The sequence below is a fragment of the Tiliqua scincoides genome, chromosome 8 (assembly GCF_035046505.1).
Source record: "Tiliqua scincoides isolate rTilSci1 chromosome 8, rTilSci1.hap2, whole genome shotgun sequence".
NCBI classification, from domain to species: Eukaryota; Metazoa; Chordata; class Lepidosauria; order Squamata; family Scincidae; genus Tiliqua; species Tiliqua scincoides.
This window is the reverse complement of record NC_089828.1, coordinates 33556293-33581462: the sequence shown is the minus strand read 5'-3', so window position 1 is coordinate 33581462 and position 25170 is coordinate 33556293. Positions and strand designations below refer to the sequence as shown.

At 45.9% G+C, this 25170-nt stretch overlaps 1 protein-coding gene across 1 annotated transcript in view; it reads left to right on the top strand.

Moving 5' to 3' along the window:
• The first annotated feature begins 1003 nt into the window (after window positions 1-1003).
• Window positions 1004-25170, top strand: part of LOC136658845 (nuclear receptor ROR-beta-like) — a 44189-nt gene continuing 20022 nt past the window's right edge. Inside the window, exon 1 of the mRNA XM_066635750.1 lies at window positions 1004-1200. Coding sequence (XP_066491847.1) covers window positions 1194-1200 — 7 coding nt within the window. The 5' untranslated portion in view covers window positions 1004-1193. The remainder of the gene's footprint in view (window positions 1201-25170) is intronic.

The window sequence follows — 25170 nt, the reverse complement described above, 5'->3', positions numbered from 1 at the left end:
TGCGTTGGCTTGGTCATGTCGTGAGAATGGATGATGGCCGGATCCCAAAGGATCTCCTCTATGGAGAACTCGTGCAAGGAAAGCGCCCTACAGGTAGACCACAGCTGCGATACAAGGACATCTGCAAGAGGGATCTGAAGGCCTTAGCGATGGACCTCAACAAGTGGGAAACCCTGGCCTCTGAGCGGCCCGCTTGGAGGCAGGCTGTGCAGCATGGCCTTTCCCAGTTTGAAGAGACACTTTGCCAACAGTCTGAGGCAAAGAGGCAAAGAAGGAAGGCCCATAGCCAGGGAGACAGACCAGGGACAGACTGCACTTGCTCCCGGTGTGGAAGGGATTGTCACTCCCGGATTGGCCTTTTCAGCCACACTAGACGCTGTGCCAGAACCACCTTTCAGAGCGCGATACCATAGTCTTTCGAGACTGAAGGTTGCCAATACAATAAAGTTATCATAGATAATATAGATGCAAATAGATATAGATCTTTAGTTCAAGATCTATAGAACTATAGATCTTTCTGATGGAAAGATACTTATCTTTCCATCAGAAAGCAGTGCACAAGAGAAAATTTAAAAACAATTAAAAAACCAAATAAAGTATGTCTTTAAACTTTGTGCTAAGTAAACAGTCTTTAATTTAAAACTAGGGAGGGGGGAATAAGGGGATACTGGAGTGGAAAGGTGCCTGCAGAAAAGAAAAGTTGCCGGGCTGGAGAGATCAGACTTGAGTTGTATCAGGCAGGAAACAGGAGCAGAGTGACATAATGACATGGATGCAAGGAGGATGCATGCAAGCAGCGGGAGAAGGACCAGAGTAAGGGGGTGGAGCATGAAGGGCGAAATTGACATGAGGTGGGCGGGGCTCCAGCCAGGGGTGTGTCATGTGCATTTCCCCATGCTTAGCCTATTGCAGAAAGTAGGTTAGCAGATCTGCGAGAGCGCTTGGCAGAGGGCGAGGGGAAGGAGGAGGAAAGTCCAGTCACTTCTTGCCCATAATTAGGCTAACAAAACACAAACAAGAGCAAAGGCAGCGGCGAGGCGGAGGGGGAAGGAAAGAAGCAAAAAGGATCCCAAGCTGGAGGCTCCCCATCCCATTTTTTCCCTGGCTCTTTCCCCTTTCTCCTTCAGCCAGGAGTTTTCCTTCTGAATTTTTCATGCTTTTCCCAGAAGAGGCTTAAGTTGACACAGGAGAAGATGCGAGGTAAGAATCAGAGCTTGCTTGATCAGCCTTGGGGGTGGGGAGCAAATCACCCAATGGGTGCAATCCAGTCCCTGAACCCCTGGACATCAGTGGGAGAGGTTCAGGGTGCGTTCTTGCACATGTTTACCCAGAAGTCAGCCTCAGTGTGCAGTGAGATAAGAGTGCCTATGGGACTACATCCTTTTGAAACAGAAGGGGAATTTCAAAAGTGCTAAATTGGGGGCTGTATAGAGTCATCATCATCATCGGTAAATGATCTTAGCATCTTCTCCCAGCATTTAGCAGGCTCCCTCTTCAGGGACATCACTTCCCAGGGACACCAGCAAAGCTGAACTTTTTAGGAAATTATGTTATGTATGCATGTGACTTAAAAATAAGATTTGAAAAAAAAATAACATGCGAAGCCACAGTTTGTCATCTTTGATAAAAATCAAGCTGCAAATGTATGGGGGGGGTGTTAGAAATTGGCCTTCTGCCTTGCATCTTAGATATTCTTTAAGCAACTTGCATTAAAGACACAGTGTTCATTTGGTTTCATTTTTGACTACTCTTAAGCATAATGGACACCAAACGTGTACTGGGATTTCATTTTTGCATAATATTATTCAGTCTGTTGTGTTCCAGTAGAAGGCAGTGGGGGGGGGGGGTGAGAAAGGATAATGTGTGTATGTTTGTGTGCCTTATAAATATCATGTAAAACATTTGTATACGGAAGTTGCTTGGACCAGTTTATTTGAAATGTGCAGTTGTGGAGGGTGGGGTGAGATATTTACATATACACAGCTGCCCAACATCCATTTGTAGTGATGGTGATGAATCAGATTCCTCATTACAAACAAAAATTTATATGGTTTGTTGGTTTTGAGAGCTTCCCAGGGTTTTTTTTTTTTCCTCTCCAGCAAATCTCTTAATCTCTTGCCTTCTCCGCCCCCCCCTCCTTACCAGCACCCCAATATGTCACTTGGGGTCTAATTTGATGGGTTCTCATAGTAAGGATTTTTGCTGGTATTCTGAACAAGCAAGCCGGATTTTGGGGGGGGGGGTACTCATCTGTTATACAATGCATTATTTTCATGAGAGTGCGCAGGATCAAAAGCCATCGCTTAATTTCTAGAACCAGAAATGGTTTGGGGAACTCAGGTCTGTCTGGAAATGCCACTTTCTGATGTGGAAGACCCCCCCCCCCTGCTAAATTGCCCTCTAGGAAAATGCACTCTGCACTAGCTCAGAGGGGCTCTTGTCTTTACTTCCTTCCCGCAAGCCCAGTGGCAGACAGTAAACCCTAGCAAAAGGCATGACTTTGCTAGGAAATCCTTGCTTTCAGATTTCCAGGTGGAACAGATAATAATAAGCGTGATGTAAAATAATTGACAGAATTTTTTTTTGCATGTGCCTGCTTGTGTCATTTTCCTCTCTGTCTTTTTAGCAAGTTATTTCCAGGCTGTCTGCTTGAACATGGAAGCAAAGATTTTAAAAGAGGGAGGAGCAATGGAGAAGAAGGGAAAGGATGCCTGGAAATTTTACCAGGAAGTCCAGGGTGGAGTGTGAAGATGGAAGTCTTGTTATGAGGGTGGGGGTCATGAAGAGATGTTTTAAAAAAATCAATCAAGTAGCCATCAGAGCTTTCATCCCATTTGCTAGAGGTTCAAGTCCTCCTAGCTGCCCATCATTTCATTAAAAGTTTTATTTCTGCGCAACCTAGGTATGGTGTACAAATGGCCTTTGGTTGAGAGTGTGGTGGTGGACTTATCATTTGGGCAGTTGGAAATAAGACAGTAAGGATAAAATCCCCTACCTGCATTTTATAAAGCTGTAGGATCTTTGGCCAATTGCAAGGGGTGGATTAAGTCTTCTCTCGCTGGGGGCTGAGTCTTAAGACCCCCACACAAGTCCTCCAGTAGAAAATTACTTGTGTCCCAGGATGTTAATTACCATCTCTTCTCTTAATTCATAACAACTAATTAGAACCTTTTTGATTAACCCAGTATTAAAAATTAACTAGTCCCCTGTGAAAAAAATGGCTAGCCTGTGTGTCTCAGATGTTGTTAAGCAGAGGGAACTGCTGAGAATGTGCTCTCTCTGTGGCCCTTGCAGGGCTCCCACATGGAGACGCATGCCCTCTCAGCCTGCACTCGGGTTCTACCCCTGCTAGCTGTTGAAATGTTCTTGTAGCAAAATCACACACTTTTCCATGCCACATTATTTTCATTTTCCATGTTCGGTTCATGCCATCTGCGGACCCATTTTTTAGGGGTCATGACCTGTGGGTTGGAAAAAAACAACAACCCTGTTTTACAGGACTCTGAAATCATAGTTAGGATATGTTTTTGGGTGTGGATGTGGAGCCTTGTATATGCGGAAGAGGCTTCCTTCTTTGTATTTCTAGGCAGCCGAAGCTCTAATCTTATACACTTATTTGGAGGGGAATCCCATTGACTGTTTTTGGGCTTACTTCTGAGAAATCATGTCTCAGATAACCATACTGTTGGCAAAGAAGGAGCAATGTTTTGTTGATCATCTATTGATTGGTCTTCTGTGACTCACATAGTAGTTTGCCAGCTTTCGCATGATAAGGATATCCATTTATACTTGGGGAATCATCCTGTGTAACTCAAAAATTTGCAGATCACTATGCATATCACATCAAGCTGGTCACATGAATAATATTGACACATCTGGTTTGTATTTCTGAGTTCACTACAAGATAGTTGGCATTGCATTGGGTCTTGGAGACTAAAGCGACACAGTAGGAATGATTATTTGTGCTTACTGCTCAGAGTATGCTAGTTGGTTCATCAGATACAGGGATTTGTGTAACCCGGAGATTTGTTTTTATGTCAAAGCAAGACTTTCCTTCTCCATCCCTTCTCCCAGGGATGAGTCGTCCCCATTACAGGGTTGTGAAGTTCTTTTAGCTGTGCTCTGGATATTATCTGGAATGGGTCCAGTTTAGGCCTTTGGTTCAAATCCCCCCAACATCATGGAACAGGTCTTGAGAAACCAGATTTGCCTGCTGGCCCTAATCTTTATTGCTGAGGCAAGCGTATTTTTAATTGCCAGACACACCGCCATGTTTTCTCCACAGCGGCCATTTTAATGTGCTGCACATGTATGTGTCGCCCATGTATAGCGTGAGCTATTAGAACATGATTACAGTAGCAATGGAGCTCCAAAGCACAGAAGCGACAGATGGGAAAAAAACAACAGAGTTTCAAGAAAACGTTTTCACCATGTTAATTGCTGAGGTTGGAGATTTTTTTTGGGGGGGGGGGGGGTGACAACAGAATTCAACTTTTATTGCCGGGGAAGCAAGACTGTGCACTGTAATGGGGGGGGGCAGTGGCACACAAGAAAAAATTTATCTCTTGGGAACCTTTGGACCCCAAAATCCAAGTCCACACACAGATGCATTTTCAGCTTGCTGCAATAACCCACAGCCTTGCTATGTCACGCCCACAGCCGCCATTTTCATTGATAGTGCCGTAGCGCTATGGTACTACTGAGGGCTGCTGTGCTTATGGGAACAGCGGGGAAATCTGACATCTCCGTAGCTATATGCACGTCCCTTCCTCCTTCTTCTCCAGCCCTTCATATTAATGGGAAAGGGGAAAACAAGTTGGCAAATCCATAATGTTTCTCTCATTTCTCTTGATACCTTCATCTGTTTGGTAGCAGCAGCGGGGCACAACTTTTGGCTTCTGTTGATGCGCTGGTTTGTTGTGGCTTAGCATGGTTATTTTGAACCAGGCATTTAAACTGGCACTAAGCCACATAGGGTCATGTGGAAACAGCATCCTCTGTAGTCCAGAAAGAGCATCCCTGAGCATGGACAGTCAAAATTGCAATTCTAGCCACTGGCACTGCCCGGTGGCAAGGCACAAGGTTCACTTCTCCACTCACATTGGTCATGTAATATTCTATTCTATTAATCTTCAGCTGTGCCAAACTCCAAGAAGCAGCAGATATGATCTTCTGCTTTAATCCTCATGACAGTCTTGCAAGGTAGGCTAGTCTGAGTAAGAGAATGCCTTGCCCAGGGTCCCCCATTGCACAATGCGAAACTGTTACTTTATCTAGGTGTTTAGATCCAACTTGAATTAACCTCGGGATACTGAGGGCCAGCTTGAACAGTCTGGGGATTCATATAAGCAGTTTCTTGCCTCCTGGTCCTACAAACAGCTGGGGAGAGTGTTGTTGAATGTTGGATTATGAAGGCCATTTTTGCTTGTTGTATGGAATGATGGAATAGCCACCAAAAATTGCCTTCACATGAAACAGGGATCAGGTTCAAACAGTCAGAAAAATATTGAATGTGTTAAATCTCAGTAAGACTGTGGACTGAGGCAGGTTTTATTTGGTGTCACCAAGGTTTGGTCCCACCTCTGTTTTATGACCCACAAGTCAGTTTGGGACTTGTGAATTAATACAGAAAACAGGGGTTTTGAGCATGTGCAGAGGGCTTCTTCTGAAGAACTGAAGACTTGCAACCAACTTTCATAACTGAATGTAGGAGCAGGGTGCTTAGCTTTTGGTTTTAGAAAATTCTACCACTTCAGGCAGTATGTCTCTGAGGCAGGTGGAGACACACTGCTTTGCCACAAAGGAATGCATTTTTGTGTTGGTAAGGAGCCATGGGCAACAGTGATTCAGTGCCACAAGCAGAGGGCAGGTTGCTTGTAAAGGGGACTAGTTTCTGTTTTCAACAATAGATTCTAAGGAAAATGTTTCTGAGAATGTGTAGAGTGTCTTTCCTTTAAAACCAGCCTTGCAAAGAATCGAGAAGACAGAGAATCACAGCTCAGTGCTCATACTCGGTTTGTGTTGGTTAGGTGGAAGGTGCCTCTGACAATGTGCAGAGTATTTTCTTACCCTGAATAACTGTCCTGACAAATTCAGGAGCAGTGTTTTGAGGCCAAATTGTGTGAATTTCATCCTGTGAATTGTTCCATTGCCAGTGCACCTAGGGGTCTATTTGCAAATTATATGGAGGCAGAATTGTGAGGAGGCACAATCAATCCTTGCCCACAGCAAGTGTCTGGACAGAACACATCTGTTTATCTCCAGTTCTTCATCAAAGTCACAATTAATTTTTGAAGTTCCCTACTACAAAATACAGCGATGGCCACTAGCTTAGAATGTTTTATTGTGTATTAATCAAATGTAGGGAGAATTGGTTTATCATTGCCAATTAAGCATGATAACTAAATGCAGCCTCCATGTTCAGAGGCAGTGTACCTCTGCACACTTGTTGTTAGGGAGTGAGAAGTAGGCTGTTGGCTTGCTAGAATTATCTGACTGGTCACCTTAGTAAGCAGGATTCTGGACTAGACAAATTTCTTGTCTGATCCTGCAGGGCTTTTCTGAGGTTCTGTTCAGTGATAGTATTAGGAATGGAAACTTCATTGCAAGAGGGAGTCTACCTCTGAATTCCAGATGTACTCAGAAAGGGAGGGCTGTTGCCTCCATGCCCAGCATGTGGTTTTTGCAGAAGCATCTAGCTGGCAACGGTTGGAAACAGGATGCTGAACTAGCTGGATGCTTGGATTGACCTTATTTTCATGACTGCTGAAATGGAACCTGTACATGCAGGGGCAGTCTACCTTTGAGTTCCAGGTACTGTGGGGGGAAAAAAGCCAAACAAGATCTGTTGCCTTCATGTCCTGCTCGTGGCTGTTCCAAAGCATCCAGTCTGCCAAGCATGGAAAGTAGGATGCCAGAAAGTAGGATGTGGGCTTTCTTGTTTGATCCAGCAGGTTTCCTTTTACATTCTTAACTGTTGCTCACTCATTACATTTCAGACATCTTGGGTGTACACTGTAATGTGCGAATCCACCCTATGATATGAGTGAGCATCCACCAAACTCCTGCATTTTTTTTCCATGCTCCAAACATTGGCAAGGGAGAAAGCTTCATGCAGTGCATTGCGTTGGAAACCAAACATCTGGTCTAGACATTTTAATTTCCTCCTGGACATTCCTCTCTTGTTCTCCTTTCTCCCCCTGCTCCTGATTTGTCATTGTCACATACACAAACACGCACACGCACACCCAGTGTTATATTCACCCGGCAGTTTCGCCGCCGGGCCCAACCATGTTCCAGGCCGATTGACTTTATGCATTATAATCTGTGCAGCTTCATTTGGTGACTATTGCTTTGCGTGTTTTCTGAAAACCCAGGCGGGTCTGAGAGAAGCGCTTGTGGGTTTGGCAGAGTTAGGAGCTGTCCCAGTGACCTAGATCTGTCATGGTAGGGGGCTGGGGAAGGGAGCAGAATCCAAAACTCAGAAAAGGCCAGCGAGAGCAGGGGGAGGGGGGAAGGGGAGAGGAGGAGTCAGAAATTGCTTCAACAGCAGTTTTATTTACACTAGAGTTGGCAGCCAGGAATGAATGGCAAAGTTAATTCAGGGTAGTCTTCAGCTCCATCTGATGTGTATGTTTCCAGATGATTATATATATTTTTAATGATTGTAAGCTGCTTTGGGGGACGCATGTGGCTGAAAAGTAATAATTGATGATAGTGGTTCAAAGATGTGTAGTCCAACCCCACACATTTCCACTTGGAAGGAAGTCTTGCTGTGTTTGACCAGCCTTATTCCCGGGTGGGTTTCCTCAATAGGTTGGTAGCCCAAGGCTACCATCTTACTTTTGTGTAAGCAATACACTGAATCTCATGGTAAGTTGTGCTTCAGGATACCCTGGGTTTGGATCCAGCATCTGCCACAGACTTGCTAGGTGGTCTGAAGCAAGCCACTCAGCTTCCCCGTCTGCAATATGGAGACTGAGACCCATGTTACTGGGTGTTATAAGGATTTCCAAGGTAATTTTCTCATAGGTGAGACTGAAATAAGAGTATATTCTTTCCCAGTTGCTTTGCCTCTATCTTATTAATTTTCATTTCATTTTTCACATATACCATAACCCCCCCCCCCACCTTCAAGGATTTCAGAATGGCGCACATGGCTTCTCCCCCTCTCTTCCGCCTCAAAACATGCCTGTGAGATAGGCCGAACCAAAAAGATTGGTGACTGGTGAAAGGTACCCAGGAGGCTTTGTGAGTAAGCAGGGCTTTGAACCTGGGTCTTCCTGGTCTGTATCAAACCCTCTGACCACTACATCACACTGACTGCCTCTGTTGTCTTCTCTGGGTCAGAGAAGATTGCAAGACATGTCTTCTTGTACTTTGTACAGTGCTATGCACCACAATGCCACTACATTTAATAACCACAATAAGCTCTTGGTAGTAGAATTTATATGGTGACGTCAATGCATATAAACAGCTGAGTGTCCCATATAACCTTAAAGGTTAACAGATTTATTTTGGCATTAGCACTCATGAGACTCATCTGGCTTTATCAGTTGCATCTATGAAATCTTGTGCCACAGTAAATCTCATAGTCTTATTATGGTGGCACAGGGCCCTTTATTGATGGGCTGCAACAAACTAAGGGGAAGACAGTTACCCCTCTAGAATCCATCTGCAAAGATGATGATATGCTGAGTCCTTATCCTGAAATGACTGGTCCCTGCCCCAAGGAAAACACAGTCTAAATTTCAAGAAGAGGCAAGAATACATAGGAAGGACCTGCACAAAAGCAGGCACATGCAAGGATGCTTGATTTCAGCAGCATCAGGGAAGGGAGGTCAGGATGAGGCCTGACTGAGCCTTGTCTCCCTTCCATACTGTTAAATACTGTAAGTACCCTAGTCTGGAAAAGAGTTTTGTGTGTCAGTTTCCTTTGCCCCAACAGATAAAAAAAACCCTTGATACAATGGAAAACAGACACTTGGCATTATGGAAAGTGTTTTTTAGCAGTCAGGCAGGGAGCAATACAGTAACTGAAGCAATTGCTTGCATGCATGTGTACGTACATTGAAAAATATCACAAAGTTTGAGTTATGGGCCAAGAGATCTCACTGGTCTTACTTGTGAGGCTGGTCTAAGGGTGCAATGGACTAGTGACTTAAGTGGATGTAACAGGTGGCTTCCAAAAATGTTGAGCGGTAGAGTGCATTACCACTACACTACTTATTTTAGATTCCCCCTCCCCGAGTATCTCTGCCTGAAAGCTTGACACAGAAAAGATTACATTTAAAAAATAATAATAATAATAATAAATTCAACCTTAATGATGTCATATGATGGCAAAGGTGCAAAGCTACAAATCAGGAAGATGCTGGTTCAGATGTTACTTCTGTGATAAACTCATTAGGTAGGTTTAGATCAGCTACGTCCTCAGTCTTCCCATTTGCAATATAGGCGCAGTAATGATATAGGTTGTTGTAAGGATTTCTAAAAGCTACTGAGTGGGCTTTGCACATTTGTAGTAATATGATTTTATGATGTTGGATTATTATTAAGTAATATGACTACAGATTGCTGAAACCCTCGTATGGCCAACTTAAGACAAAAAAGGATTTTTCAGTAATAATAATAATAATAATAATGGTATTTATATACCGCCTTTCTTGGTCATCAGATTTAGTAGCTTCTATGATATTCACATGTGGGTCTTGGCAGATCCCTAAAGGAAAGGAAGTCCACAATTCTGCAACTTGTATACATTATGCAAGTCTTATGCAAAAAAAGTGCATAATACTTGCCTAAGACAGCCGAATCCTGAGCTGCCCGGTTCCCAAGGCTGCAGCAGTGCCAAAATGGCTGCTGCTGCAGCCTATGGATTTGGGGCAGTCACGCATGGCTCCCAATGCGTCCTCGGGGGAAGGTAAGAAGCCCCGCAATGGGGCTCCTCGACTCTACACTGGCCATTTAGCCAGCTCAGGGTAACGTAGTCCCATATCAGACCAGGAGGCCCAACATGGGGCTTTGGCTCTGCCGGTCCTGCCCCCATCCTGCCCCACTCTCTCCCCTGGCCATGCCTTCCCCTGCCCTGGAACACCTCCCTCTCACCCCAGCATATCATTGCACTGCCAAGCACTCACACGGAGTGCTAGGCAGCGGCCGGCTGGCCTCTGACTGGTGCCAGCCCAGCGCAGGCTTGCCCAGAGACTGCTCCAGTGCTGGGCCACACTGACACTCGCAAGTGTGCTTTACGGCACATTTGCGACAGTGTGCGCCGGTGGTGAACTGGTGCATGTCGCATAGGATTGGGCCCTTATATAAGTAATTCTAATCTCCACTGTTTTGGATATCTATGGAAAATGACAACAAAGTACAGAGGGCACTCGAAACTCCTCCAACTGACCACTAGAAATCAAAATACTTGGAATTCTATCTCTGTTTTCACTGTAAATCCAAAAGCAAGTTTCAGAAGACTTGAAAGGGTGCAGTCAATGTCTGGTTGAACTGAGGATGCTGAAGCTAGTGGGTGGAGTGGAGTAGTCTGAGCAGGATTTCCAGTGGCCAGGGAGTTGGGGCTCATTGCCCACCTGCCAGGAAAGCCCACCTGAGGACTGGCAGGAGCAGAACCTTCTTTGTATACATCTGGTCTAAAAACTTGATTTAAAAAATCAAGTTATTGGGATTATGGATCCTGACACTTCCAGCTACCAGAGGCTGAAGCTGCAGCCACCCTTCAGCACCTGGCCTCGACTGGCTGGAAGATCATATATTATGCAGAAACCAACCATTAGGTGCAGATTTACCACATGAGAATTTTGGCAAATCGCAGCATTTTCTGAGTGCAGAATTTTACAATTCGTTTTATGTGTCCCTGGTGAAGGTGCTGTTGTGGCAGACGCTCCCGTCACATACAGGTGCGAGCACAGGCACATGGATGCATTCATTCCTTTTGGCTGCTGTTGGCTGACTGCGCCCATCTTTTCATTCCTTCCTCTTACGTAACAGAACATGGCACACGCCCTTGTGTACACCTTCTGAGGTCTTATGTTCACTGCTGTGCTTGTTTGTTCTTTTCCCTGCCGGGAACTTGGTTCTTTGCCAGCTTCCTATGTTGGGCTGCAGTTTCTCCCCCCACCCTCACACAATTACCATTAAAGTAAAGCAACATCCTTGTATACTGCCATTTCCATATGGAACTCCATTTCCATATGGAACTCATCTATGGACTCAGATGGGTGTGGCAGAGGATTCTGGGGGGATATATTTTTCAGTGCACAGCTGCCCTCTTGCTTGTCCCACCCCATCTGAGTCTAATGAGACAGAGGCACATGGCAGTAACTGCATCTACTTTTGCTCATGCTCCTCCTCTCTGCTGGTGTTGCTGCCAACCCATCAGGCTGAGAGAGAGAGAGAGAGAGAGAGAGAGCAGAACTATGAGTGGCAGTGAGGAGGAGGGGGAAACAGCTGTCATGATGGGGGGGGCGGAGAAGTGAAACCCAGCTAGCCAAGGAGGGGTGTATGTGAAGGGGACCCTATGGAGCTCTCCTGTATGGGGTGTACAGAAACCTGCTTTTGAGCCTGCTCATTTTTGCTGCATAAGAACTGGCCTAAAATGCCCCCAAGCCAGCCCATCCATGAGGGTTCCTGAAGTGGTCACCTGAGGCACTGATTAGTAGGAGAGGTTTGCCTCCCACCTCCATCCACTTACCTCTGCTGATCCTCTTCCTTCCATTGAAAAGGCAGAGAGGAACAGAGTGGACGTGAAAGAGAGGCAAGTGGCAAACAAGGGCATGAGAACAGGAGAAGGAATAGCAGAGATGGTGGTGGCCAGTGTACCACTAAGGCATGGAAGTCAGCACTTGGCATACCATCTCAGACACTGGGTGGTCTTGGGCCAGCCCTGAAGACTCCCAGTCCCATAGTGCAACTTCCCATGCTGGAGCAAGGGCTCAGCTATCTGTCAATGAAGCAGATCCACATCCTCATGACTGGTCTTATCTAGGAACTCTGTTAACCCTTGAGGAATTGCTGGAAAAGACCATTTGAAGCCCTCAAGCAAATGAGTTCTGCTTCCTGAAAATTCCTTAACTGACAATACTCTGAGTTTGGGGGGAACAGGGACTGTATCTGTTAATCCAGTTTGGAAACCGGTTTAGAGGTGTGGTGTAGACATATGCATAGAAAGACAGGAGCCTGCAGCTGCGCTGCTTCATTATTAGTCCTAGGTTTAGATGGAGTAGAAACTAGAGGCAATAATGTTGTGTAAGTTGTCTTTTAAGTTGTGGCTTTTTTCCTCCACCAGTTTATGTATTGGGCTTTTCCAATGATTGTTCATAACAGTCATAAATAATCATTGTAATGAATGAGAATATTAGAAGAGAGTCTCTACTGCTGTTTTCATATATCCAAGAAATATAGGCCGAGGATTGGAAACAGGTGGAACAGCGAGTGTTTCTCAGCTAATGGACAACTGGTCCAGTCCAGAAGCCTGGTAGATAGATCAGGACCAGACAGATCAGGACCAAGATCTGACAGTTGGCATATACTCCAACTGTCCCTTCTTTACGCAGAATAATCCTGATTTTGTCTCAATTATTGCCCATGTTTAAATTTGTTGCCTTGTTGCTGAACTTGTCCTTCAAGAGTCAGCTCCCTCCTAGGGTGCTCTGCAAGTTAAATAAAGGGAGAGGATGTGTCTTCTTTTTAGCGCATATGCACATTGATGCACACATATGAGCATTAAAGTGCCATTCAGTGCATAGTCTGCTCCTTCACACACTGCAGCTGCTGAGGGCTATTTTGGACTGCAGCTAACTTCGGGTAGGATAATTTTATTTCGTCCTGCCATCCAAGAACACTTAGGTTACAAGAAATGTGTTCATTTTGAAGGGCCTGTAGTGCATTAACACAAGTATGTTTTTCCAGGCAACTGCAGAATGAATGAATGCAGCAGACAGCAAGTGGAGCAGAGCCTTTGCAGTGTGCAATGAGGAGGCTTACAGCTTGAGGGACTGTAGCATAATGGTAGACCCTATCTATGCCCTGCATGTAGTTGATCCCAGCTTCTTTCCCTGACAGCATCTACAGGTAGGACTCAGCAAAATAGGTCTGAAACCCTGGTGAGCTACTGCCAGTCAGCGTAGACAATACTGAGATAGATGGACCAGGAACTGACAGTAGAAAGCATTTTCTGTGCTCATAGTCGCCCGAGAATAACGGTGTTAGAAGTATATCTCTGTTTGTACCTGTGAAAGGTAAGAGATGATATGAAATCAGAGAAATGTGCTGAGGAAGGCAATCTACAATTTGGGTGAGGAGGAGGCATGTCTGTCTCCTCTTGCCCAAACCCTCCCTGGGTCTGAGTCCTCAAAAGAATCCCAGGAGTGACATCCTTCTAAAAACATAAATAGATCTACAATTTGTTGAAGGTTACTTAGAATGAAAGTAACAAAACCATAATTGCCAGACTACAGTCGAGATTTCTTCTGTAGCAACAGCTGATACTGTATCTTAAGAAGATGGTCGCCATGGATCAAAGAACCTGCCATTGGTTTGGGGGTTCTGCTTGCGGTTTTCCAAGCACATATTTGGATCTGGGGTCTTTTATCCAAAACACTGTGCTCCTCACCTCTCACTTCCACTGAAAATCTAGCTACAGATTTTCAGCGGGTGTGTGTTCTTGGAGGCTTTTAAAAAAGTAATAAAATACTGTTCCAAGAAATGCTGAATTCTGTAACCTGCATAAATTACTACATTTGCAGAACTCTCTTATGGCCCAATCCGTAGTGACTCATACTATCTGCAACCATAGACCCTGTTGCAGCGGCACAAAATCCACACTGCCATTGCATGGAACTGAGCCACTGGTGGAAATGGGCAGCAGCTCCACACATGTGCCTGACTTGCTCAGGCACTCCGCTGGCCCAGGTAAGGTGGCAGAGAGGGCTTTTGGGCGGAGGTTCAGGACAAAGAGGGGAAGGGGAGTAGGCTGGAGGGGATGAATCTTGGCAGCAAAGGTGCATGCTGAATCCTATCCCCAATTTTTTCAACCTGCTCCACTGCCTTCCTCTCCTCCCACTCCTCTTGGGTCCAACAAGACCCACAGGCAATCAGGCAGCCTACCAGGAAGTATATTTTTAAAAAACCTTTTTACTTAATGGCTGTCTGACTGCGTACCCCTCCCCATGCCATGCAAGGCATGATCTGTTGGTGTGGCTGCATGCTACATCGTGGCAGGGGATTAGTGCACAATTTATTCTTTTTAGGTAGGCACAGGTTTGGGCAAGGAGCTATACAGATCACAGATTCCAATTTCTGGAAATCCTCAATTTCTTAAAATTGTATTCAGCCACCACTGTGGCTTCTGAGATTTCTGTAAGCATTGCTCTACTACCATAAGGACTAGAAATTTGATTTTTTCAAAGTGAACATGGAGGTATTCAGCAAGACAAATTCTGCACTTTATAGCACATTTTTCTTTTCCATAGGATGGTGGTGTATACTCAGCCCTTCCGATAAATCCTTCCATGACTTGAGCTCTTGGTATCTTGGGGGATAGCTTCGTGCCACTTGGCTTCTCGTCATTCAGTGACTCACACCAAGTGTATTAACAGTTTCCATTGAACACTCTTATGATAGAAGACACCATTTTCCCTGGTTTACCATAGCTCAGTTTTTGTACCGTGTATGGACTAGATGGAAAAATGACTTAACATTTTACATAACTATTTACATAACATTTGACATATGTAAATAGGAACACTCTTAGATCTCTATGCCCCCATCAAGGATCACTGCCTGATGCTGATGGGTAGGTGCTGCCTGGTGCCTTAACATTTATGTGCAAGCATTCGTGTATCTGTAGTAATTTGTACTTGAGATGCATCTGTCTTCCACTCAGAAGGTTAACTTCAGAGCAGAGAGAGCTAGAACACAATGGCAACTCTAGTGTGCAGTGTGTGTGGTAACTGTGGACAGTTGGAGTATACGTGGTACAAGCAGATACAAAGTCCTGGAATAAGGGTTAGCCTTAGTATGGAAGTACCATTATAATAACCAGTGTGGTGGTGGGGGGAACTGTGTTCTCTGAATGCTGTCAAACAAGGTGAAGCACAGGACTTAATTTCTTTTTCTTTTTTAAAGTGGTGCTGGAGCTTAAACGAACCTTTCATTCAAGTCTATGGGACAAGACTGCACTTGCTCAATGGTATGGGAAAAGCCCACTCTCCATACTCAGAAACTCTGATGTCTATAACGTGATGTTGTTTGTCACTATTTCTTTAAGAAAGGAGCAGAGCCAGAAATGGGCAGGGATGTGGGGCTAAGTGGTGATGTTAAAAGAGGGACAAGGGGCCTGCAAGGCAAAAAGTGTCTGCAAGAAAAGTGTTTATGGCTAGTTACAGCATTGTCCTTCCTCACCCACCCTGTGCCACCCTTTGAGAATTGTCCTTGTGAATCCCTCTTGGTGCTCTGACTGTGGAGAGTCAGGAGCTGTGACATTAATTAATTGCTATTTCCTTCCCCTCCCCGGTGGTGCCCTCATTCTGCAGCATTGATTGCAAAGCATTATGGGCCAGGGACCTATTTTTCCCAAGATTCCAGCTGGCTAATGATGTCCGTGGCCATGAACCATTTCCGTGCAGCAGTAGATAAGAAAGGACTGTTCATCTCTCCCTTGGTGTTCCCAAACGGAATTTTCCCAGTGCTTTTCTGATGAACCTAAAATGAGGTAATGGATTCAGGTTCCGGTGCACTGAGGCAGCTGTTTCCAAAGCATGCACCCCAAGAGTGTGACTTGAGAGAACCTTTAGTGTGCCTTGAGAAATAACATTAATTCCACAATGAAATACCTTTGTGAGGTTTCTTAGTTTCTTTTCCCATCAACCTCCTTTCAGGGCACTTAACTCAGTTGTGTCTCGGCACTGAGAGCAATTGAGTGATGTAGTTGCATCAGTTGTGAGATGCACTAGAATTTCCCACTGAGGAGGTCACCTGCCATGCATCTGTATGAGTGAGTGCCCTATGCATGACTTTTCCCCATTGAAATTAGAGATACAGTACCTGATTTCAAGAAGACGATGGGGTTAGCCTCTGTTTGCAAGCTTTGATGCCTGAATTTGCTTGAAGGTTTATGTTTCCTATTTACGCTTTAAGTTAACAAATTCAGTCATTTTAATTAATTAAAAATTGGCAGCACACGTCCACTTTTAATGTGCTTTAAAAATAAATATTTTTCAGGCTTCAAAGTGAGACTTTTTCACTCAGAAAAGTGGCATACTTCAGGAATTGGGGAAATGATATCCTCCAGTCTTGATTCTCTTGTGTTGTCTTGTCCTTCCTTCGTCCTTCTTTAAAGGCCAAAATAGCTCAATCCTATACTTACCAGCCATTGTCGGTAGGGTCCTCTGCTGGTGGTGACTGCTGTAAAACAGCCAGCACCAGTCATAAAAGGCACTCCAACAGTGTGCTGCCAGGAGTGCTGGCAGGAAGGCTTGTGCCTTCCTACCTTACCGGAGCAGGTAAGACAGTGGGAGGGGTGGGGGAGGGTGGAACGGGGTGGGGGACGAAACTGGAGGGCAGGGATGGGCAGTTGAGTTCAGGAATGAGGAGGGTTCAGCGGCAGCAGTGCCTGCCAAGTCCTAATCCCCTACCCAAACCCAATCCTGCAGTGCAGTTTCACATGGACCTGCACCACCTTTTTAGGTAGCGGAGATCTCAGTAGATCCCCCCCCCCCCGCAGCATAGAGGCTTACCTCCAGGTAATGGAACAATTGTTCCCTTACCTAGGTGAGACCTCCGTAACTGACCCCCCACACACACAATAAGATGCAACTGTAGCCATTTTGGCACTGCTGAATCGGTGGGGGAGGAGGGGTGGGTAGGATTGGGCTGTGAATTAGCCAAACCCTGGAGGTGTCCAGCTGGTGGTCACCATTGTAGGCCAAAATGGCTGAAAGTCATCCATCCGGCATCTTGGATCCTTTGCATTCCACGTAGGCCCTCTTCCTGCCTCGGAGTGAAACTCTGCTAACTTAGCAAAAGTCTGGAGTGTGCCCTATTGATGGTCACTGGGGGTGATATGAGAGGTTGCTTAGTCATAAGCCTTACACCCTGCTTTGTTTAGAGCAATATCCAAGGAATGTTGTGGATTTATTTGGCTGGTGTGGGGCTCAACAGGAGGAGGGAGATGAGTCGAGGCAAGGGGAGGAAGATGAGTTGGCAGGAACGCCCTTTGCTGCTTCTGTCAGCTTCAGAGGAATGTGGCTCAGCTACCACAGCCGGTGCCAAAGCAATGCCTGGGTGAGGGTGTTGCCCACTTTGCCGAAACTTTTTGGGCGTTGCCAGCAGTGAGCTGCAGCTCATCGCTTGGCGTTTTAGGAAACTGGAAGGTGGGTCTACCGAGCCTGCCTAGTTGTCAAGAAGAGAGACAGAAATGAACAGCTCTTCACATTTCTTTGATGGGCAACTGGTGGTGGGTGGTGGGTTCAGCAGCTGGGCCATATCCACATAGTTAGTGGTAGAGAAAAAGTCCCAAGGAAGCCCACAAGCAGGGCAGTGAGACAATGCAGAAGGCCTCAGCTTTAGCCCCCAGAAGTTCCGACTGAGAAGGAACTCAGCTGGCCAAACTTCTGTCAGAGTGGACAGTATTGGGTTAAGTGTTGGCATAGCGTAGCAGTTAGAAACTGAGCTGTGAATTAGAACTTCCCCAGTTCGAATCTTGACTCTGCAAAACAATAATTTTATTATTAATAATTCACTAGGTGAATTATAATTCACTAGGTGGCCTTAGGCAAGCTGCTTCCTTTCACCCTCAGTCTCCACATCTCTAACATGGAGATAACAATACCTACCTTACAGAGCAGTTGAAAGGACTGCATCAGAATAATACATGTGAAGCCCTTGGACATTACTAGTGGTTCTTAAACTGTGGGTCTGGGATCAACCAGAGGGTTGTGACCCAATTTTTGGTGGTTCATAAAACTGACAGGGCCTGATTAGGCTATGTGCATCAAGGGTTAAACAGGCTGCCACTCTGGAATGGAGCACTGCTGCCCAATCACCATTATAGCCACTTGGCAGCAGCCTCTAGGGCTGGTGTGCCACTGGTGTGCCACAAAGGGTCTACAAGGAGTGCTGCAGGAGTTTGGGAAAGGGTCATATATTAGTAGGGCACTGGGGAGTGTGAGCCCCCAGCCAGCAGTGCAGTGTGCTTTGTCAATTGTCAAAAAACAGATGGTGTGCCTTTACCATTTTAGCCCTGTCTCATTGTGCCATAAGATGAAAAAGGTTGAAAATTGCTGTTAATCCTGTGTGCCGAGCTCAGGATTGAGGTCAAAGTGGACAATACTGAGCTAAATGAAAGTGGTCTGACTTGGTATAAGATAGTTCCCAGCACCAGTGTGCTGCAGTGGTCAGAGCTATTTCATAATAAGTACACTGTGATACATTTGGTAATTAAACCTTCTGCTAACATAAGAGGGGACCAACTTGTCCAGCATCCTGTTTCCAACAGTGGACAGTCAGGTGCCTCCAGGAAAGCCCACAAGCAAGGCAGGAAGACTGCAGACCTCCCTTGCTCTTTTGCCTCTGTCTTCAGAGGTCGACTGTCCCTGAACATGGAGTTCTCTTCCTATTGATAGGCAGACCTAAATCTCTCTAAACCCTTGCAAAGCAATTTAAGAGCTAGCAGCCATGATCATATCTTGCAATTGTGAATTTTATGTAAGAATAATAGCCTTGCTGAATTGGACTGGGGGTCCATAGTCCAGTTTGCTGTCTCAAAGAATGACCAGCTATATTTCTTTGGGAAGCACAAGGCTGTAATCCACTGCTACTGTTTGCCTTCTCCACCCACTGATTAATACTCCGAGGCAGACTGCCTCTGTACAGTGAGGCTCTATTTAGCTCTAACAGAGAAATCTATTTTTCCTTTAATCCCTGAGAGCTGTTCCAAATTGGAAAAACATAGGATCTTTCTCTCTCTCTCTCTCTCTCTCTCTCTCTCTCTCTCCCCCATCCACTGTGCAAACTGAATTAAGCATTAGAAATAGCTTATATTGGCTGCTGAGGGGTTAAACATGTTACACAAGCGCATAGTTAAGTTATATTAAAGGCAGAAAGTATGTCACTAGGGCAGAATGACTTCACAAGCTTGGCACAAGCTTGACAGACAGGCCCAGTGGCCAACGGCACCTGCCCCTGAGTCAACAACCAGGCCCGGCGGTCCAATGGGCAAGTACGGCTGATGTGGGCCTCCTCCCTCTGGATCCCGCTCCGACGTCAGCGATATGTTTAGCAGATGGTGGTTATATAACCCTGTGAGATTTCAGGCCCTCTGTGCCAACAACAACAACAACAATGAGCTTTGGAGGGAAGTTGGGCAAGCAATGTTTAAAAGCAGGAGGGGAACTGCATGCCTTAATGGTAATTGCCAGCCTTCTCCTCTTCTCTGGGACTGCTGCAATCACGTTTCAATTTCTTGTGGGAGGCAGGAAGAGAGAGAGAGAGAGAAGACAGAAGGGGAAAAAGTTTGAGGAAAAAATTGGCAAGGTGACCTACTAACTACCAAAATTGTTCCACAAACTACTCACGCAATCATGCTTTTCAATAATTCCGAGTCAGTTAATGCCAGTTCTTGACAGTCTGCGGCTCTCTGACGTGACCAAGGCATGGAACTCTATGGGAGGCTATGCAAACAGAGCAGAGCACCTTGATTGGCTGGGAGTCACGAGGGGCATGGAGTAGCGCTAGTGCTGCCCATGAATGCTCCTTCTACATCCCTTGTGCAAGGAAAGCTGTTAAGACCCCTTCATGCTCCACGCACTCAGAGAGACCAGAATAAATGCCACCCGTCCTGACTTTATCTTTGTGGTCACTAATGGCTCAAGGTCATTGATGGTTGATTTTCATTTGTGGTCACTAATGGTTGAGGATCACTTTGAAGAGAAGTGAAAGGCATTTTTTAAAGGTAGTATAGTGCAGTGCAAAGAACCAGTGGATCTTTCCTCCCAAAAGAATAATGCACTATAAGTGGTTAGAGCAGCAGTTTTCAACCACTGTACCGCAGCACATTGATGTGCCACGAATGGTCTGCAAGTATGCCATGGAAGTTTGGGGGAGGGTCATTTGTTAGTAGGGCCATTGGGAGTGTGTGAACCCCCAACCAGAAGTATAGTGTGCCTTGCCAATGGTAAAAAAAACTGATGGTGTACCTTGACACACTCCTTCAGTGTGCTGTGAGATGAAAAAGGCTGAAAATTGCTGGGTTGGCTTGTCAGATTAGGCCTCGGGAGAACTCCTGCTCAGCCATGAAACTTGCTGAGTGATTTGGGGTGACTTTATTTTTTCTTAGCCTAACCTACTTCACAGGGTTGTTGTGAGACTATACAGGGAAGTACCCTGTGAATATTTCTTGAGCTCCTGAGAGAAAGGGTGAGTAATACTAACCACAAGATACCTGTTTTCCAATCTTGCTCAGACTCTCTAATTGGGGCAAATTTCCCTTCTGCCCTCAGTTACTCCAGCTGTAAAATGGGGATATCATTTGCCTGCCTTGCTGAGTTTTAGTAATGCACACACAGGCAGCATCATAAAATATGTTGTGCAACAGCCATTGCGGTACAGTTGCCATGGAATTGGTGAAATCTTTCAGCCTAATCTACCTCACAGGGTCTCTCTGAACTCCTCGAAAGGCAGGGATGTGTCAACAATGCAACAAGTAGATTGATCTGTTGATATGTTATAGAAATTATGATCAATGACCTTGGAAGACAGGTTGGGGTTTGTTTGTTCAGTCTACCTGGATAGATAGGATGAATGTGTATTGACTGTTAGCCATGTTAGGGCGCAATCCTAGAATTGATTTGGGCCAGCACAAGTCCCTTGCGCTGGCCCAGGAGGGTCGCTAACGTGCCATAAGCGTTTGAGCCTCCTTGAGAGGAAGCAAGGCCGGCACTCCGAGAAGTGCCGGCCTGCAGAGGCTGAAGCAAGCCTCCGTGCTGGCTTCCTCTCTGAGGCTTGCATCAGCCCAACCCAGCAAAGGTAGGTGGGGGGGAGGCAGGAAGGAGATGGGAGAGAGGTGTTCCTGGGCAGGGGTGGGTGGTGGGCGGCCCTGGGGATGAGGACAGAGAGGCAGGGCTGGGATCTGGCAATTATGCCGGATCCCAAGCCCCATTTCATGGAGAACGGAGCGGCTTCAAGCCACTCCACTCTCCTCGAACTTGTGCCACCTCCAGAGGTGGCGCAAGTTCGAGGAGACCCATAGGTGCCAGCAGCCTTTACTCAGGGATAAGGGGAAAAGTTTCCCCCTGCCTCTGGCTAAGCTGCTTCTGGCCACTGTGCTGTGTTGGATACAGCGCAAGCCTCTTGGCTTGCCTGTTTCAGCGCAGGATAGGATTGCACCCTTCGTTTGGTAGAACCTCCATATTCCGGCGCAGTCTGGCTCTAAACATTAATTTCTGGGTACAAACAGGGAGGCTGTTGTCTCATTGACCGGCTTGGGGGCTTCCCAGAGGCATCTGGCAGATTCCTGTTGGAAACAGAACGCCATACTTACAGCTCAATTCTAACTAGCTTTCCAGTGCTGATGCAGCTGTGTCAATAGGGCGCATACTGCATCCTGTGATGGAGGGGCAGTCATAGAGGCCTACTCAAGGTAAAGGAATATTTGTTCTCTTACTGTGGGGCTGCATTGAAGCTGCATCAGCGCTGGAAAGTTGGGTAGGATTGGTAAGTAGAACTTCAGTCTGATTCAGCAGGGCTCTTCTTTGCTCTACCAACTGCTACTAATTTTGTAAAAAAAGAAAAAAAAGAAAAAAGATCCTCCGAGTTCAGAAGCAGTCTACCTGTCCAGGTAGGGGCAATAATTGTGTGAGCCCTGTTTGGAGTGGCATTGTTTGGAGTGTTTAGAAATCAAAAGTTTCACTGTTCTGGTTTAATCCCTCTGGGCAACTTGGAGTCAATCTCTATGGGTTTGGATGACTTTTCACCTCCTCCCGTTTCCCAAACTACGCAGGATCTGTGTGCAACTCATGTCTTAATTTTAGATATGTTGCAGTATTTTGATTTTTGGCACTGTTTTATTTCGTATAGATGTTTTATTGTTTTAATGGAATAATTTTTTTTATTGGAAGCCGCCTTGACGCCTTATAATTTGGGAAAGGCGTTCATTAATATAAATTCATTAAATAAATGTCCAGACATGAAAAACCACAGGGCTCACACAGAAAATGCTCACACCATTCCTACGCCATTTTGTACTGATTATATACCCAAGTTTCCACTCTTGCAGCTTAGCACCAACAGGGCCAGCCCAAGACCTCATGGTGCCTGAGGCAGCACTCCACCCTCTGCCTAACTCCCACTCTCCAATGCTCTCACTCAGTACTCCCCTCCATCTTTCTTCTGCTTCTCTGTTTCCCTCTTCCTTTTCAACACAGGGAGTGGAAGAAGCAGGAACAGTGGAGGCAAGTAGATTGAGAGAGATGGGCACCCCCACCAACCTGCTACCTGAGGTGACCGCTTCAGTTGGCCTCATGACTGGGCTGGCCCTGAGCATGAAAGCCTTGAAACCACAATCAGGGAAATTCCTGTGTGCATATACTCACAATTTGGGAGTATACTCCAACCGGAGCAGGTGGATTTTGTTGCTGCCTTGGTGCTACCAACTGTAAAATGGGTGCAAGGCTTCTCAAGGCAAAAGGTGGAATAGAGTGTTCTGCCAGGAAAAAAATAGCAACCACTGAAGTATCTCATAATGGAGGAGTTGTCTCTGTGGAGAAAGAGGAGGAGGAGAAGGAAATCAGTTTAAAAGTCTCTCCGTTTTCCTCTTGCCTGAATCACTCGTACTCAACGACTACAGCAGCAGCAGCAGCAACAACATACAATAGCAGGGAAAGTCTCTCTTGCAAAGCTGAGGCTAGAATAATTGTTTCTTTTAAAAATGTAATTCAGGTTAGAATTATAGGTAGGGAGCTGTTCCTTTCAATGTGCTGAAGAAACTGAGACATGGTGTTTGACAGTAACTTTACTCTTAAATGCACAATAATAAGAAAAAGGTAACAATAAAAACCAAACAGTAAAGCAATAGTTTAAGAGTTTAAAATAATGATTAGCAATTTAAATTAATGATTATAATCCTCAAGACCAGTGGTTCCCAAACTTTTTCAACTGGCGGCTGGCTGCCTTGACTTACTGGGCCACTGGCCACAGCTTCCCATTAGGGCTACAATCTTATACACTGTATAGGGTGGTGGGATTTTCATGAGAATTCCACTGCTCCCTTGGCTGGTTTCCGTGGCTCCCCAGGGAGCCACAGCTCACAGTTTGGGAACTACTGCTCAAGACCCTCCCTGATTCACCCCAATTAGACAAATTATGGCTGCTCTAGCCTTCTAAAATCAGTAGCTAAAGATGCAAAAGATAAGGGAGATAAGGAAGCCTTCTAGCCCCCCTGCAATTCAAATGCAGGTTTAATCCTTTCTTAAGGCCTTTGAAATGAAGATAATTGTCATACCTTGTGGCAGAGTGTTCCAAAAGTTAATTCACAGCACAATCTGAACCCTACCTTACACTGGCAGCAGCCAGTGCACTGGACTAGAGTGTTGCAAATGTGCTGTAAAGCACGTTTGCGACAACTCATGCACAAGCTCCGCTGGTGGGAAGGCCTGTGCCATCCCGATGGTACTGAATCCAAAGCTGCGGCCACTGGAGCAGGTAAGAACTGTTCCGTGCAGTGCATAGGTGGAGAGGGGGTGTTTCTGGTGGGGAGGATGGAACAGAGGCAGATCAGACCTGGGAGGGTATGCAACCAGTGAAGCAAGCTTACGCCCTATCCTATGCCCTCTTCCCAAGTCTTTCCCCCCCGACACAGACTTCAAAGACTTGTGCTAGCTGTTTAGCTGGCACAGATCTGAGTAGCCCCATTGGGCTGGCTGGGGCTTTACATGGCATAAGGGGGCAAATATCCCCTTATCCTGAGTAGACTCCTCAGCCTGCTTCTAACCAGCACAGGATACAGCCCCGCTACACCAGCACTGATTGGGAATGGGCTGCTTGTGTTTTGTATGTTTGTGTAGTACAGTATATGAAGTAGTATGTGATTTTATCCACTATGGCAAAGTCAGTTTGTTTGGTAAAAATCACCTCATTCTAGCATTACAAGAGTTTAAAAATCTTTCTCTATCTCAACACCGTTCATAGTTTATAAACCTTCGTCAGATCCCTTAATTGTCTTTTTCTTGCCCCCAAATGCTCTCTATGCTACTTTAAGGAGTAATGTAAACAAAAGAGGTCTCTGCCCCTCACATCTTACTCATTCCATCAACATCATTCTTTCCTTAGACTTCTCCCCCCTCCAGATTTGAGGGTCCGCCGGTCTTTGATGTAGGATTTCCTCAAAGGGGGACGATTTGACCTAAAGTGCTTTCAGGACACGAAGAAAGAACTTTAAAAGGCAGACCCAGGGAGCCCTGGATTGGAAGGAGTCCCAGTCAAAAAATTCTTTCTGTGTTGCATAAACTTGCATCCCCAACAGGGAAGACTGAAGTGTGCCAGCTCTGTATTAGAGGATGTTGTCGCTCAATCTTTTCCTCCTTCGTTTCCAAGAAACCAGTGCTGCAAGGTTTAATCAGGAGCCGGCTCCAGGAGTTGGCAAGGTCCCTGAGGCAATAGCCAGGCTTTCTTGCTAGGTGGAGCAGCCGTATTTCCAAGTTGTCCTTTAAAGAAACAAATGGAAAATGAGACTACTGCATGAAAATTTTTAATAACCTCCATATGAAACAAATCAAGTCAAATCAATTAAGTAAGGGCTCAATCCTATCCTGCACTGGAACAAACAAGCCAAGAGGCGCAGGATAAAGGCCAGAATCAGCTCAGCCAGAGGCAAGAGGAAACGTTTCCCCTTACCCCTGGGTAAGGCGCCCTGGCCCCTATGGGCTGAGGTGGCACAAGTCTGAGGAGAGCTGAGCAGTTTCAAGCTGCTCCGAACTCCCTGGGAACAGGGGTAACTGCTTGATCCCAGCCCCGGCTCCCCTTTCTCACCCACCTGCCCCCATGGCTGCCCACTGCCCACCCTCCCCCCGCCCCGAAATGTCTCCCTCCTGCCTCCTCCCCGCCCACCCCAGAGCCTTGTGTCAGCCCAGGTGGGCTGGCCCAGGTGGGCTGACACAAGAC